The sequence below is a fragment of the Benincasa hispida genome, chromosome 7, assembly GCF_027475165.1.
Source record: "Benincasa hispida cultivar pf3 chromosome 7, pf3_genome.v1.1, whole genome shotgun sequence".
Lineage (NCBI taxonomy): Eukaryota > Viridiplantae > Streptophyta > Magnoliopsida > Cucurbitales > Cucurbitaceae > Benincasa > Benincasa hispida.
Window position 1 is genome coordinate 11,741,844 of NC_143484.1, and position 17,529 is coordinate 11,759,372.

At 38.9% G+C, this 17,529-nt stretch overlaps 1 protein-coding gene across 2 annotated transcripts in view; it reads right to left on the reverse strand.

The window, feature by feature from the left end:
• Positions 1-367: 367 nt before the first annotated feature.
• Positions 368-17,529, reverse strand: part of LOC120069278 (uncharacterized) — a 31,444-nt gene continuing 14,282 nt past the window's right edge. For both annotated transcript variants that reach the window (XM_039020996.2, XM_039020997.2), the window contains 3 exons: positions 5,252-10,302; positions 4,987-5,129; positions 368-1,808 (listed from right to left, as the gene is read on the reverse strand). In XM_039020996.2, the coding sequence (XP_038876924.2) occupies positions 671-1,808; positions 4,987-5,129; positions 5,252-10,302 (6,332 nt within the window). In that variant the 3' untranslated portion in view covers positions 368-670. The remainder of the gene's footprint in view (positions 1,809-4,986; positions 5,130-5,251; positions 10,303-17,529) is intronic.

Below are 17,529 nucleotides of genomic sequence, written 5' to 3' on the forward strand. Positions count from 1 at the left end.
AGATACATGTTTCCTAGACTTAAGTTGTATTACTTTTTAGGGCAGATTACAAAAAACCATCATATTGATAGTTGCAATTATACCCTTAAATTTCAATTGTAAAAATTAGGATCCCCAATAGTAGTAGGATCCCCAATAAACTAAAATTGCCAAGCAAAAACTAGAACTAAAAGAAGGGAAACAAAATAAAACGAAAAACGACCTACGAGATGGGATGGATGAAGTAAAACGTTCCCCATCCACAATAGTAGTAGGATCTTATACACATCCAAGGGAGAATGCATTATGAACACACTGATTGAAAGAGTATTATGGGTAGAGAGATCAAGTGAGACCTGATAACCAATTCTAGAGGCCAACCCCAACATAAGTGAAATGCCACATTTAACACTGTTGGAAATGCCCACAACCAAGAAATGTTCAAGCCTCAAGCTCAAGTGTTTACATGGTCAGTATCAAAGCTAAATGGCCTATATGCATTATATTATAGAATCAAAGTACATATATATGTACATGAGTATATACAAGAACAAGTAACGGAATCAGAGAGTTTAAAACTGGTCGATTAATGCACATTATCCCATGCTTTGGAGGCCCCTATCTCATCTAATTCTACAGAAATCCTCTATATAAATGCTCTTGAACGTGGTATTTCATACCATTTTCTCTTTTAGTTTTTCTCAGTGTGCTTGGCTGTGGACTTGTGATCTTCTACTTTCTGTTTACCCTTCTCAGCTTTCACATCCTTCTTTTTTAGCTTTTTCTGTTCAAGTTGCAACTGCTGTGATGGCTCTTTAGCTTCTGAAAAGTTATTGGAGATTTTCTGCTTATCTTTCTTCATTTCCACATTGCTCCAGCTTGTTGTTTCTTTTGGTACATGTTTGAGACTCTGCTTACATTGCAACTTCTGTGCAGACTCTGCCTTTTTGTTGACAATGTTCATTGTCTCTTTCTCAGTCTTCACAACATTTTGGGCTGCAATTTCCTTTTTAGAATACATAAGCTTTGGCTTAAATTGCAACTTGTTTGAAGAGGCTTTAGCTGTTGACACAGAATCGACATGGGAAACTTTCATCTTATCCCCCATCTTCGGATCATTTTGAGATGCTTTCTCCTTGCACAATGGCTCAAGCTTTGCTTGAACCTGCAATCCATCTGAAGACCCTTTGGCTGTTGACATCTTATTGCCAACTTTTATCTTTTCCTTTGTCTTCATAACATTTTGCGATACAGTTTTCAACTTGACCTCATATTGAAACTGCAATCCTTGTGAAGATCCTTTAGATCTAGACATGTTATCAGCCACTTTCATCTTATCCTTCATCATTGTATCATTTTGGGATGATGGTTCCTTCCATACCAAATCGATCTTAGGTTGAAACTTCAACCCTTGTGAAAGTTTAGCTGTTAACATGTTACCAGCAACTTTCATCTTATCCTCAGTCTTCATATCATTTTGAGATGTGGTTTCCTTATGCACAGACTTGAGCTTAGGTTGAAACTGCAACCCTTGTGAAGACGCTTTAGCACTTATCTTCTTATCCTTAGTATTCATATGAGATGCTGTTTCCGACTCAAACTTGGGCTGAAAATTCAACACTTGTGAAGCTTTCGGCATCTTATTGTCAACACTCATCTTCTCATTCTCTTTGTCCATCCGTTTTCTTGTTCTCCTCTTCCTTCTGGAAGCAGATGAAAGCTTGGTGCTCTGGCTTGAATTCCCAACCATGTTTGAAGTGTTTTTCTCTTGTCTTCCGCTCTCCAACTTTCTTGACAGCTCTTTAATAGTTGTAACAAGTTCAGGATCACTGAAAATAACAGGTAAAAACATGAAATACATATATCAGATTCCGAGCATCCGTAATAATATCCTAATGAACTGGAAATTGATTATATTTAAGAGAAATTTTCAAGCAAAACACCCCGAATGGCAGAATATATTAGATGAAAGGCCACAAAATGCTGCTGCTAGTTGACAAGTTCACTTGATTTAAACAACCAATCACCAATCTCTTACGAAGGATCTCATTTGTTTCGTACAGATTAAAACCTGACAAATCCAAGCAACGAGCAATGTTTTTATAATTTATTTTCATATCATTGGCTAAACTTGGCGTTTACAATCATAAACTGTTTAGCTGTTGTTTCTTTTTTCTTTTTTTCTTTTTATAAGAAGCCACATATTTCATTGAATGGATCAGGGGGAGTGTTGTAATTCTCAATCGGGCCTTATATCACTAAGTTTATTCCTTTTGTCATTGCGATAGAACCCAAAGAGAACTAGAATAGTATTGAAACATGCAGAATAACCCATACTCTTTTTTTTTCTGTTTCATTTGTCACCATAATTTTTTTCTTTTTGGGGTTTAAATTTTTATAAAATACCAACTTCATTGAGGAAAAAAAAATTGAAAGGGGCATATAAAAAAACTAAACTCACTAAAGGAAGCACCCTAGAGTTAAAAGGGTCTCCAATCTAACAAACTAAGGTCTAACAAATAATTACAAAAAGAACTCTTCACAGACCACTATAATTCTTTTATCTTTATTTGTTCAGTCTTCTTCCAAAACTTCAATTTAGTTAAACAAAAAGAGATGAAAAAACACTTCTACGAGGGTTTGGTAGTCGTTGGCGCACTTGGATCAGAGGATCCATAACTAGTGTGAATTAGCCATCAAAGAAGCATCAAGAATCTGTCTGTTCTCCACAAAAGCAAGCTGATTGGCAGCAATGGTAAAGGGAAGAACCTTCTTTAGACGATTGGATAAAACACGAGCAATAATTTTGTAGGCGCATGGGATAAGGCTTATAGGTCTATAGTCAATAACTGATCTTGAGTCAACCTTTTTAGGGATTCTTGATGCTTCTTTGATGGCTAATGAGCTAATTGATGAATGGAATAAGAGAAATAAACTAGGGGTTGTCTTGAAACTGGATCTTGAGAAAGTCTTTGATACGGTTGATTGGGATTTTCTTGATTCTATCCTTCAAATCAAAGGGTTTGGTAGTCGTTGGCGCACTTGGATCAGAGGATGCATAACTAGTGCAAATTATTCCATCATGGTTAACAGTCGCCCCCGTGGTAGGATCGTCCTCACACGCGGAATAAGACAAGGGACCCTCTTTCTCCTTTCTTATTTATTCTTGTTGCTGATTGTTTGAGTCGTCTTCTTGACCACAGCTCCACGTTGGGTCTTATTGTTACTCATCCTATTGGCCACTCGGCTTTCTCTTTGACCCATTTACAGTTTGCTGATGACACTTTACTCTTTTCTACTACTGACAGATCTACTTTAAAGAACTTGTTGATATTGTCCACATTTTTTAATGTACTTCGGGGCTTAAAATCAACCTTGCTAAGAGTGAGCTCCTTGGAAGTCCTATTTCAGACTCTGATTTTGATTGGTTGTTGTGTTCCTTTGGTTGCAAAAAAGATTCCAGGCCTGCATCTTATCTAGGACTTCCTTTGGGGGGGCAATTCTAAGACTGTTTCGTTCTAGCAGCCCATGGTTGAGAGAATACAGCACAAGCTCCATAATTGGAAGTATGCTTATATATCAAAAGGGGATCGTCATCCTCTCATTCAAGCCACTCTATCTAGCCTTCCAACATATTACTTGTCTTTGTTTTAGGCCTCCTCTTCTATTATTGGTCGCCTCGATAAATTGATTAGAGATTTTTTTTGGGAGGGTTCTCGAGGTAAAGGAGGCTTACATAATGTGAATTGGGAGATTTCTCAGCGTCCTCGATTATTGGGTGGTCTTGGCATTGGTAATTTTAATATCAAAACTCTGCACTTCTTGCAAAATGGACATGGCGATTCCTTTCTGAGCGTGATGCTTTACGGAGGAAACTCATTGTTGCTAAATACTATTCTATTGATTGTGTTTGGCCCTCGCCTATTTCTGATGGTTCTTCCAGAGCTCCTTGGCGGTACATTAGTACTTTTGCTAATCTAATTGCCAATTGGATTTGTCGATGTGTTGGTGATGGTTCTTCTACGTCTTTCTGGTTTGACTCTTGGCTTAGTTGTGGTGTCCTTGTTAATACTTATCCCAGACTCTTTTGTCTTGTACAACCTGAGGTTATTGTTGCTAATGCATGGATCTCTTCTACATCTGCTTGAAATTTGAATTTTCGTCGTAATCTTACTGAGTTAGAGATTGTTGAATGGGCTTCTTTATCCCATCTCCTTGCATTTGTACGCTTACGTTCTTCCCCTGATGCTTGGTTGTGGCCTCTTGATCCTTCTATGGGCTTTACTGTTAAATCTCTTATGGCTGATTTGATGGGTGCTTTGGACTCGGCTTTGACTGACCTTTATTCGACGATTAGGAAGGATGGATACCACAAGAGGATTAAAGTTTTTCTTTGGGAACTTAATTGGGGTGCCATCAATACTGTTGATCGTTTGCAAAGGCGAATGCCTTATATGTCTCTCTCTCCCCCATTGGTGTTATGTGTCATAAACATGCTGAATCGCCGGTTCACCTCTTTTTCCATTGTCCTTTTGCTAATAATTGTTGAAATCTTCTCTTGCCTGCTTTTGGTTGGTCCTTGACTTGTCCTAATAATATTTCTGATGCTTTGACCTCTATTTTAGTGGGTCATCCTTTTGGTGGTACTAAGCAAATGCTTTGGCTGGCTTTCATTCGTGCGTTCCTTTGGTGCTTATGGGATAAAAGGAATGGAAGACTTTCTAGTGACACTTGTTCTTCTAGTGCTCGTTTTTTAGAACTTGTTTGGTCTACTGCTTTTTCTTGGTGTAAATTAACACACTATTTTGCACACTTCAGTTTATCTTTTCTAGTTAGTAATTGGATCTTTCTTATAACATCCTTGCTTGGGGTTTTCCCCCTTATATCAATGAAACGTTTCTTTTACCCAAAAAAAAAAATAGCATAAAAGAAATGAATTCGGAGAACAATAAGAAACTAACTAGATAAGCCTCTCTTGATGATGATGAGCTATAGAATGAAGCTCACCTCATATTGACTGCAGGAGACATCTTCAGTTCATCAAGTATACTTTTCACTCGAAAAAGTTCAGCCTCTCTGTTAAAAGAGCTTGTCTGTTTAGCTTTGGGCACCGAAGCATTTATGCAATGAACTTTTTTCTTCAACTTTATCTGAAATAATATTTAAGAAAAAGATATCGCTTAAAGGCAAAAAAAAAAAAAACAAAAAGAAAAGGAAAAAGAAAGAAAGAAAGAGAGAAAAAGGCAGATAGCAATAAATAAGAAGATGTTACCTTCTTTAAGGCAGTAGACTTGCTGCTCTTTGGATTTACAGTACGAGTATGTTTTTCTGAGTTCATTGAATCAGACATTAGATTTGAGTTCTGTTTGATCGTGATTGCTACAGCATCTATGTCATCATCCTCGTCGGCACCATGCAGAACTTGTGAGGTTTTAGAGTTCAACAAAGTTGAACCATTCATAGACTCAGATTTTTTGCTGCCAGAAGGAGAAAAAGACCCACAATTGTGATCATACATGATATTCTTTGCAAAGAGCAATTTCCATATGTCATCCTTCTTGCCAATTTTTGTCATTCTAATCGAAATGGCTGCTGGAGCTACAGGTTTCTTGCAAACACCTTTAAAACAAACTTTGACTAGAGGATTCCTTATCTTCCAAACTGCTTCTGCCATATAATTCAGGAAACGACGGTTCTGCTTCCTTCTTTGCCTAAAGAGACTAGAGAATGCCTCAGGTAACTGTGAATGCATATCAGGTTTATGAATAAAATCATACAGCATGTTATGATACTTCTCCAAATTGGCAGAAAGCAAACACATTATAATGACCAGTCGCAACAGAAAAATGGGATAGTATTCCTTTGAGTTGATGTTGGATCTCTTGATCCATTCCCTTGCACCACAGTTATTGAAGAGAAGCTCACGAACCATTTTTGCTATAGAGTCAAATAAGTGCTCAGAAGATATTTTAGTATTCATTATGCTTTGTCCTTGCCTGGCAGACCACTCCTCCCATATGAGCCACTCAATGAATGAAGATCTCGTGGTATAGAAGCATCCTTGAGACATTGATACCAAGACAAATTGACGCTCGACTATATACAAGAAACAATTAGGTGACATATAATCAAACTCTTTCTTCCAGTTAACAAAAGTAAGCATCAAAGCCTCGTGCAACTGATTGATCAGATCACCTCCTCCAGAAGCCTCAACGACTTTTCCAGACACTGAATTTTCTGAAGTTTGTGAAGCTATCACGTTTCTTTTGAATGCATCAATTACTGCCTTCCAATGTAATTTCACATTGCATCTTCCAGCAATCTTATCATACAATCCAGAAGTTAGCTTCCCAGAACCTAAAAGTGCCATCACCACCTTTCCAATTTTTTCATATGATAACTGACCCTTTGAATCAATTGTTTTCAATATGAATGCTTCAGTGACACTCCTAGAAAGTCCAGATTCTCTTAAAGTAATCATATTTTCAGTCATTGGATCAGTCCAACAAGCACCAAACACATTATCAAAGAAATGGTCAGCATATGACTCAAGATAGTCTTGCAATTGTTTGTCATCATCAGGCAATTTGGCAAGGTTGGATGATAACAGAAAGTTTGCAATCTCAACAATACCAATGGCAGCAGAACTTTGACGAAATTTGGAAAAGGAATGCATGACAGAGAACCTGTGGATGCTGCTTAAAAGTGCCAAAACTTTCATACCAACAGAAAGTAACTCGGTGCTCCAATAACTCCTAGCAGCAAGAGCGAATTGTTGAACATCAATGCTCATCAGTTCTCCGTTTGTCTCAACAGATTGAAGGTTAATATGCATTATCCAATCAGCATCAGTAAATAACAACTGATAAGTGTTCTGATGGTTAAGCTGCTTCCTCACACCCAAGTATTTCAAACAAAACCCCTCATAAAGTATGAAGTTGTCAACATTCTTGGTACCAAGAGACTCGAGATAGTTAATTATGCCTACGATATTATCCTTCCAGAGGTTCCAAAAGTAGGAAAGGGTTTCAATGGAAATCTGGCTCTGAGAGATTTTATTCTCTACATGTCTCAAGGGATTGCTCACTATGTTATCTTCCCAGTCATATGATGAGAGGTTTGAACAAAGGTGAGCATCAAGAATTCGTCGAGCGGATAATATCTCACCACAGACGTTCCCATTTTCCCGGGCACTGCTCAAGTGATGTTTCATATCTAACAAGCTATATATTCCATCAGATAATATATCGGTCTCTAAACAAACATTTTTGTGGAATACATCAGAATTGAGGCTTGCAATTGATTTTGCTTTTGATAGAAGTTCCTCCTTTTGTTTGAACTGCTTCAAGGGCCATCCTTTGCTTTGGGTTGTCCATAGAGAGCTGGCGAGAACATAGAAGAGGATCAGTTCCACAGCTTCTTCAAGTTTGCCAGCCTTCTCTAATAAATCAACTTCGAGCAGAAGATCTCCTTTCAGCCTTGCAATCACAGCAGCCTCCACAAAATGTCCTGATATTTCTTCCAATGATAAAAGCTCATCAAAGCAGCCCAAAGACTTCAAAAATAAACGTTTTGAATCCATGGAATGGAATGCTTTAACATATTTCATCATTTTTCTTTTGTCTTGAAGCCTATGATAGTGAAGTGCACATTTTCTTAAAAACGTACGCTTCAAATCTTCCAGCTCTTGAATATTACCGACTAAACTACCTTCACCCAGATGTCGTTTGCAGCACAGGACGAACTGCAGCCTAACAGTGGTAAAATTTTGCAAAAATGTTCCACTGGCACATTTTAGAAACTGTGAATTCTTGAGAAAATTTTCAACTTCACAGAAATTAATGGCTATCATACTTTGACACAATTCAGAGGCGTTAGAGGCAGTGGCAGAGAAAGAATAAAGGGCCTTTAACTTTTCCAAGACCTTAATTCCAACTGACAGCACTTCTGAACTCCAATATCTCCAGCCAGCAGATGTAAACTGGCAAGCAGCAATGCTAATTAAACCACCATTCTTGTGCATGGACCCATTAACCACTTCTTTCGCCCAATCAGCACCAGGATTGAGCAAAAAGTAGAGTGCATCTTGATTATTGTATTGCCTCCTTACACCAAAGTGAGACAAACAAAAAGCCTGTTCACTGTCACTGTAACCATTGACATCATCGATGTCAGTAGAGCATAGATAATTTAGTACGCCAATGAGACTATCCTTCCAAAGATTCCAGAAGTAAACCAGTGTTTCAAAAGACACATGACCTTTGGAGATTGTTTCTTTTGAATGCCTTTGTAGATCATTCTCTATCACATCTTCCCACATGTAAATGGACACGTTGAGATTAAGATGAGCATCTAAAATCTTCCAAATGGAAAGAATTATACCTCTGAAATTTTTATGGCCCTCTGAAGCAGTTAGACTCTGTTCCATCTCATCCAAGCCACTTACTTTGCATGATAAGATATTAGCCTCTACAGAAATCATGTCATAAAATGATTCTGAGTCACGTTTTGCAATGGATATGGTTTTCTCTAATAATTTCTGCTTGTGCTTGAACTCCTTTAATGGCCAACCTTTGCTTCCAGAAGTCCATAACGAGTTTGAATATATGTAGAACATAAGAAGCAAAGATGCCTCTTTATAGTTTCCTGTCTTCTCTAGCAAATCAACTTCAAGAAGAAGGTTTCCTTGTGACACTGCGATAGCCAGAGCCTCTGAAAAGTTTTGTGCTTCCATTTCTAGAGACAAGAGTTCATTGAAGTAGTTGAAAGACTTCAAGAATGAACGTTTTGAATCCATAGAATAGAAGTCCCTGACAAACTTTAACATCGTGCTGCTATCTTGTATTTTATGAAAATGGAGCGCACAACTCATGAGATAAGATTGTGAATTGTCATGTACAGCTTCAATTTCATTGGCCAGATCTACATTTGGAGTCTGGTGCAGTCTTAAAAACTGGATGGAAAGATGCCCCAAGTCCAAGATTATTCTCTGCTTTTTGTAATCAATGGATGACTTGATATAATCGTTTTCTGTGAGGAACTTTGCCATTTCAAAAATATGAATGGCAGTGAAAGCTTGAAAATAAAATGAGAGAGAACTCCTCACGGAGAGCATATGAAGATCTTTTAATTTGGATAAAACCTTCAACCCAACAGAAGATATTACTGAAAACCAATAACTCTGTGCAGCTGCAACAAACTCTTGAGAATTGATGGTAACAAAATTTTCGTCGCCTTCAAAAGATACTGTCCTTGCCCATTCAGCTTCAGGGTCAACTAAATGGTAAATACTGTTCCCATAATTTAACTGCTTCCTTACACCCAAGTAATCTAGACAGAATTGTTCATAGCTTGCATAATCACCGATGATTTGGCTTTCAGGAAGTTGCAGATACTCTAATATCCTCATGACATTTTCTTTCCAGAAGTTCCAAAAGTAAACCAGTGTCTGAACTGAAACCTGGTTTACGGAAATTGTTTGCTCCACATGTTCTCTTAAAGTTGTCGCTACTTCAATTTCCCATATATATTTGGGGGCACTGGAAGAAAGATGAGCATCAAGGATTCTCCAAGCAGACAGAATTTCACCTCTGAGATTTCCATGCCTGTGGGAGGAACTCCAACTCTGCTCCATCTCAAACAGTGTCCTTGTCTGATTTGATAAGATATTGGCTTCAGCAGTAACATAGTCATAGAAGCTGTTTGACACATTCATTGCCAGTATCTTAGCTCTGGTTAAAAGTTTCTCCTTTCGCTTAAATAACTGAAGTGGCCAACCTTTTTTTGCACATCCCCACAAAGAACTGAAGAACACATGTAGCAATATGAGTGATGATGCATCCTTGAAATTTCCAGCCTTCTCTAAACGATCAATCTCAAGTGAAATGCCCCCTTTCTTCATCATGATATTTAAAGACTCTTCTACATCTTTCTCCAGCAACAATATTTTCTCAGAGATACCTAAAGTCCTGAGGAATGAACATTTTTCATCCATGGAGTCGAAGGTTTCAACAAATTTCATCATGAAACGAAAATCTTGAAGTTGGTGATAGTGAAGGGCACCTTTCTTCAGAAATAAATGCCAGACCTCTTTGATATCTTCACATTTCACAATCGGATCATCATCATTACAGTTCCTCCAGCTGCACATCACTTGCAACCCCATGTCAAAAAGATTTGCAACAGTGCAGACATTCAAGAACTTTAAGAAGCATCTACCCCTTGAATATGCCCCAGCAGCTAATTCGTAGCATTCAGCCAACATATAACAATCACCAGCATCTTCTAATTTTGCTTCTCCACATTTTGTTAGATACATATTAGCTGCATCAATAGTTGGGACATATTAACAAGATAAATTAAGATGGGCGTTTCCACTACAAAAGGAACACGTTAATATGTTTAAAAGAAAGAGAAATGAAAAGAAAATAAATAAATAAATAGTAATAATTTAACAATAAAGAAGAGGTGCAAATAAAAAGGATGGATAACAAATACATATTTATGCAACAGCAGAATACTATGAAAATGAGGCCCATTTAAGGAAACCACAATGGAGGTAAGACAAAGTAAATTAATTTGTATTATCCATTTCTTGTTCTTAAATCAAAGCTTAACTTGATGGGTGAAGGAAAATTTAATATCATACCATCTAACACTCCTCACTTGTGGGTTGAAATATAGAAGACCCAACAAGTGGAAATCAATATTAACTGGGGAGGAAACATGATGTAATATGATTGGAATAATTTGTTAAATTCAAATTAATCTTGGTTAATCCTTGATTAATTACATTTTAGTTACCCAATTAGTTTTTAGTTTCCCTTTAGTTATCCTTTTAGGATTCTTATACTCTATAAATACAGAGTCCCCCTATTGTATTAGGCAACTAAGATTTTGATTTGATTCATGGAGATTTCTCTCCGTTTAGCATTTAGGCTACATCAAATTGGTATCAGAGCGGCCATTTGGGCCAAGATTGATTGCTGCCACAGGAAGACTGGGAAACTCTTGGCGACGCGATCACAGGAGGGAGCTTTGTGAGTTGTGCTAGTTGTCAAAAACAGCACACATCTGATTAGGGGAACCCTTGAAATTCCAGGAAGAAACTAAAGAGTTCTCAAGATTTTGCAAGAATGGACTATTACCGGCCAAAGAAGGTGTCAAGGAAAAAATACAACAATTGGTATGGGCAAGAAAATTAATTTCACTTCCAAAAACAGTGCTGAAATTTTGATTCAAGTAATTTAAAAGAAGAATTCCCACATTAATTTTACCCATGCCCTATTTTCTCGAAGAACATATCATTATCCACAATAGAAATTTGACTCTAGCGATTCTAGTGACTCCGATAACATTTCTAAGGCAGTTTGGGATGGAATACAAAGGTGAAAATATCAACAAAAGGCTCAATGATCCAATCAAACCCGCTTTTCAAGAAACCAACTGGCAAGACTTCATAAACCTCAAGGAATAATTAAAAATTTTCCATCAAGAAACCAACATTTTAATCATCCCATTAGAATTACTGAAAACCAACACTTGGGAAGAGATTTTGGAGGTCAATTCCTGAGATATTTGATGGAAGATTCAGAATCTTCGGATGAAGGCTTTGTAGAGCATCATGAAAACTTGAATATGGCTCGAAGAAGAAGATATTATGATCAAAGAACACCCAAAAATCATCCCACTGCCAATTTGGAGGTTTAAACATTTTCAAAAAAACCGAAATATTCAAATAAAAACATCTATCAGAAGGATTTTCGCAAGGGAATGGATGAAATTTGGGATCTTTTGGGGAAAGTTCAAGAAAGGCATAGTTATATTCCTCAAGATTTTCCTCAAGATTTTCCAAGAAACCTTAAAGAACTACATTTAAGCACTCAAGAAGATCAAGAATTCAACCAAACAACATGTGAAAATTGATGAAAAACAGAGTAGAGAAAGAAGAAAAGTACACCAAGATTTTACGTGGAAAACCCTAATCAGGGAGAAAAAACACGGGATAAAAGGATTCTTATTAGAAGACTGATACAGAGAAATACAACAGACCACCAGCTTAAATAGGAAAAAGGGAAACCCTAGGGTACAATGAAAAAGACAAAAATGCCCCTAGAGTACAAAACCCTAATTTCAACACTCCCCCTCGAGTTGGGGCGTAGATGTCAATAAGACCCAACTTACTCACACATGCGTCAAGCAGCTGTCTGGACAATCCCTTTGTCAGGACATCAGGAATCTGTTGATTGGAAGGAATATAAGGAACACAAATGTTGCCACTATCAAGTCTTTCCTTGATGAAATGCCGATCAATCTCCACATGCTTTGTTCTGTCATGTTGAACAGGGTCATTTGCTATGCTTATTGCAGCTTTATTATCACAGTAGGGTTTCATTGGACCGGTATGCTTTTGATCCAGGTTTTTCAAAACCTTTTCAAATCAAATCTCTTTACAGATTCCCAGACTCATGGTCCTGTATTCTGCCTCGGCATTACTTCTGGCAACAACACCTTGTTTTTTGCTTCTCCATGTAACAAGGTTACCCCACACAAAGGTACAATACCCTGATGTTGATTTTCTGTCTACTATAGATCCTGCCCAATCAGCATCGATATAAGCTTCGATGCATCGCCTTTCAGTTTTCCTGAACATCAAGCCTTTCCCTAGAGAGGTTTTCAGATATCTCAAAATACACTCCACTACCCTCATGTGTTCTTCATATGGAGACTGCATGAACTGACTTACCATACTTACTGCATAAGAGATGTCGGGTCTAGTATGAAAGAGATATATTAATTTCCCAACAAGTCGTTGATATCTTTCTTTGCTAACTGAAACACCTTTACTCATATTACTTAACTTTGCATTTGCTTCTATAGGAATATCAACTGGTTTGCAACCTGTCATACCTGTTTCCTTAAGCAAGTCCAAAGTATACTTCCGTTAGGAAACTGAAATTCCTTCTTTTGATCGAGCTATTTCATTCCAAGGAAGTATCTTAGTTTTCCAAGGTCCTTGATTTCGAATTCCTCGGCCATGTTTTCCTTCAATCGGTCAATCTCTAAGGTATCATCGCCTGAAATAACAATGTCATCAACATAAACAATAAAAACTGCAATTTTCCCGGATACTGACCTTTTCGTAAAAAGAGTGTGATAAGAATGACCCTGTTTATATCCTTGCGACTTTACAAACATAGTAAACCTACCAAACCAAGCCCTTGGTGACTGTTTTAACCCATATAAGGACTTTCTTAATCTGCAAACTCGATGATTAAACTGTTTCTCGAATCCTGAGGGAGGACTCATATAGACTTCTTCCTCCAACTCTCCGTTAAGAAAGGCATTCTTCACATCAAGCTGGTGAAGAGGCCAATCCTTATTAATTGCAACAGAAAGGAGAACCCGAACTGTGTTTAGCTTTGCAACTGGCGAAAAAGTCTCGAAATAATCAACCCTGAAAGTCTGAGTAAATCCCCTGGCAACTAATCTGGCTTTGTATCTGTCAACTGTTCGATCGGGTCTATACTTTATCGTGAACACCCATTTACATCCGAACTGCTTTATGCCCACTTGAAAGATTGACTTGATCCCATGTATGATTTTTCTCGAGAGCTCTCATTTCTTCCATGATTGCGGCTTTCCATTCAGGACTTTCCAAAGCAGTGTGTACACTGTTTGGTATCACCACTATGTCTGATTTGTAGTGAGGGCCTTGAACTCAGGAGATAGATTATTATAGGACAAGTAACTCTGCAACGGATATTTTGTACATGATCTAGTACCTTTCCTTAGGGCAATCGGAAGATCAAGGGATTCATCTCTGTCTTTACTTTCTTCTGACATACTGCACTCACCCTCCGGTTCTGTTATTTTCCCACTTTCAATGGTTTTTTCAGCAGGAGTAAAAGACATTTCTTTTCCAGATTCTACCATGTTCTCAAGAGTCACACAATCATCTGTCTTTGCACCATCATCGACCTCAATAACATCTTTGCTGTCATTGTCTTCCCTACTTTTGCTTTCAACATTTTTAACACAAGCATCAGTTTTATCACATTTACTATCATGATCAGGGATAAAACTATTAGTACTTGGAACTGATCTTTGTTCAAACTCATGGACTGGAGCCGGAGAGATAATAAGTGGAGCTATTTCCTTCCTGAGATTATTCTTATAGTATGTGATCCAAGAGACTTGTTTGGTCGGGAGGATAGATGCATTGGTACTGATACTGACATCAAGGATGGGTTCAGGTTTAGGTAAGGCAGAAAGACTGGGACCCCACAATTGGTTTCTTCACTAGTATGCTCCCCCTGAAGAGAACCATTGGGAAAGAATGGATAATCTTCAAAGAATGTCACATCCATAGAGACAAAGTATTTTCTGGAAGAGGGATGATAACACTCGTACCCACGCTGATGTAGAGGATACCCCACAAAGCACACTTTTGTGCCCGAGGGGTAAACTTGGTACGGTTAGGGTCGTATGTATGGACGAGCACCACACAGCCAAAGACACGAAGGGGTACATCAGAAAGAAGTCTGGTATTTGGGTAAGATTCTTTGAAGAAATCTAAGGGGGTTTGGAATTTTAGGACCCAGGATGGCATGCGATTTATTAGATGGGTTGCTGTCAAGATAGCATCACCCCATAAATAAGAAGGAAGGGAAGTTGACAACATAAGAGATCGGGTAACTTCAACTAAGTGACGGTTTTTCCGTTCGGCCACTCCATTTTGTTGAGGGGTGTACGCACAGGAACTCTGATGGACAACCCCTTTTGAGACTAGGAATTCTCGTAAGGCATTATTAAGGTACTCTCGACCATTACCACTCCGGAGAATAGCAATTTTGGCGTCGAACTGGGTTTCTATAGAATTGTAAAATTGTTGGAAAACCGAAGTAACTTCTGATTTGTCTGTCAGAAGGAAGACCCAGGTTAGTCTAGTATGATCGTCAATAAAGGTTACAAACCAACGCTTCCCAGTTATGGTAGTAACAGGTGATGGACCCCAAACATCGCTATGAAACAGGGTGAATGGTTTAGAGGGCTTATAAGGCTGAGAAGAGAAAGAAATACAAGTTGTTTGGCTTGGACACACACATCGCATTTCAACTTAGAAATATTAATATTGTGAAAAAGATGAGGAAACAAATAATTCATATACTGGAAATTAGGATGGCCTAGGCGATAATGCCATAACATAAATCAGTTTCAGAAACAGAAAAATGGGAAGAAAACAAACTAGTCCTATCACATATCCTAAAGGAGGCTTTTTCAGTAAGGAAATAGAGTCCCCTGTCATGCCGGGCAATGCCAATCGTCATCCCTGAGTTCAGATCCTGAAAAACAACAGCATCAGGTGAGAAGATAACACGACACTTCAAATCCCTTGTAATTTTACTAATAGATAACAGATTGTAAGACACTTTTGGTACATATAACACATCTTGGAGGATTAAGCCAGTAAAGGGCGACACCCGTCCTTTTCTAGCAACGGGGGCAAAGGACCCATCTGCAATTATGATCCTTTCATTTCATGCACCGGGTTGATAAGACAAAAATTGATTAGAGGAACCAATTAAGTGGTCTGTGGCTCCTGAATCTAATATCCATGGTTTATTACCAGTTATACTCACAAGTCCAAAGGAGTGAAAAGTACCTGATTGAGCGATGGCACTTACTCCAACTGTAGTAGTAGTGCTCTGAGTGGTTTCCTGATTCTGAGGCTGAGTATCTCCAGTAACAGATTCACCAACAAGAGCCCAACTTGGCTGTCGTTTCTTAACATTTGGCGGTCGGCCATGAAGCTTCCAGCACTGATCTTTCGTGTGCCAGGGTTTCTTGCAATGTTCACACACTGGGGCGGCTTACTGTTCTGTTTATCTTGGATAGGGCCAGATGTTTTGAAAGCAGCGGAATCTGTTGGTGTTACAGGTGTACTGTTCATGGCCCTCGACCTATCTTCCTCCAGGCGAACATCAGAACAAACTTCCATTAGGGATGGTATAGATCTAGGCCCCAATATACGACTTCGCACTGTATCAAATTTAGAGTTGAGTCCTGCAAGAAAGTCATACAAGCGGTCCGTTTCCTCAGACTAATAATGTAACACTCCTCCACAAGAACAATTCCAAATCATTTCACGACACAAATTCATCTCTTGCCACAAGAGAGATAGCTTGTTAAAGTAAGCAGTAACGTCCATTGTTCCCTGTTTACATTCATAGACCTGCTTCGTAGGGTATATAAACGAGAGGCATTTTGTCTCCTGGAGTAGAGTTTTTGGGCTACCTCCCAAATATCACAACCTGAGGTTCCATACTTCCAATCAAAATCGATCTCAACAAAGAATCCTCTCCTTTCCAAATTCGCTCTTGGGGATCACCGATCCTTGGTTTTGGTATTTCACCTGTCAGGTATCCAAATTTGTGACGGCCCTCAAGGGCCATTTTAATAGATTGGGACCAAGAAAAGTAATTATCACCATTCAACTTCTCTCCTATAATAAAGCTAGAAGAATTGTCTATAGCTCCAGAACATAAATTTGAGGGGTAAGTAAGGAACGAAGTTACCGAGTTTTCAGGATATGGGTTTAGATCTGGTTGGATCTTGGATGTCGATTCCAGGGTTTCCCCAATAGCAGCTAGCTACTACTGGAACATCTCGTTCTGTCGTTTAATCTGCAACTACAACTGGGTAACTTGATCTTGGATTATACTCCCTTGGTCCTGGTGGTATGATGAAGAATCTCCCCCTCCAAACTCACCCATGATCGGCAAAAACTGCCCCATTCGATTGCTCATATTCGGCTGAGAAACACCTACACATCTTCCATCGACCTTTTGGTGCGGCAGTGGCTAAGAGAAGAAGACCGGATGCGACGGTAACAGGTGGGAACCACTGGGCAGCGCCGATCTCGCATGGAAAAGCACTAGGCATCACCGATCTCGACTGGCCAGCGTCGTTCAGCTCTATCTGAGAGCGACCGGACAGATCGTGGCATCGTTCGACCAGGCAGATTCGTTAGTCTTCGTCTGGACGCGACAGAATCGAATCGCGATAGGTCGTCGGTCGCTGCTGGGTTTGGCAGCTGGTCGTTCCTTCTTCGAAAGAACCGGCCGGCAAGTGGTAGGGCGGCGGCGGCTGAGCTGCTGGCTGGTCGGTCCAGATCTGGTCGGAATGGGTTGGGTGATCTTCACAAAAGTGGGGAAGAAGAGATTGAAAATATCTGTCAATGGCTTTTTGGATAATACTGGTTATATCTGGGTTATTGGTTTGGGATTCTCCTATTGAATTTTCCTCAATGGTGGCTAGGGTTTCGTCTCCATGCTCTAATACCATGATGAAAAACAGAGTCGAGAAAGAAGAAAAGCACACCAAGATTTTACGTGGAAAACCCTAAACAAGGAGAAAAAACCACGGGATAAAAGGATTCTTATTAGAAGATTGATACAGAGAAATACAACAGACCACGAGCTTAAATAGGAAAAAGGGAAACCCTATGGTACAATGAAAAAGACAAAAATGTCCCTAGAGTACAAAACC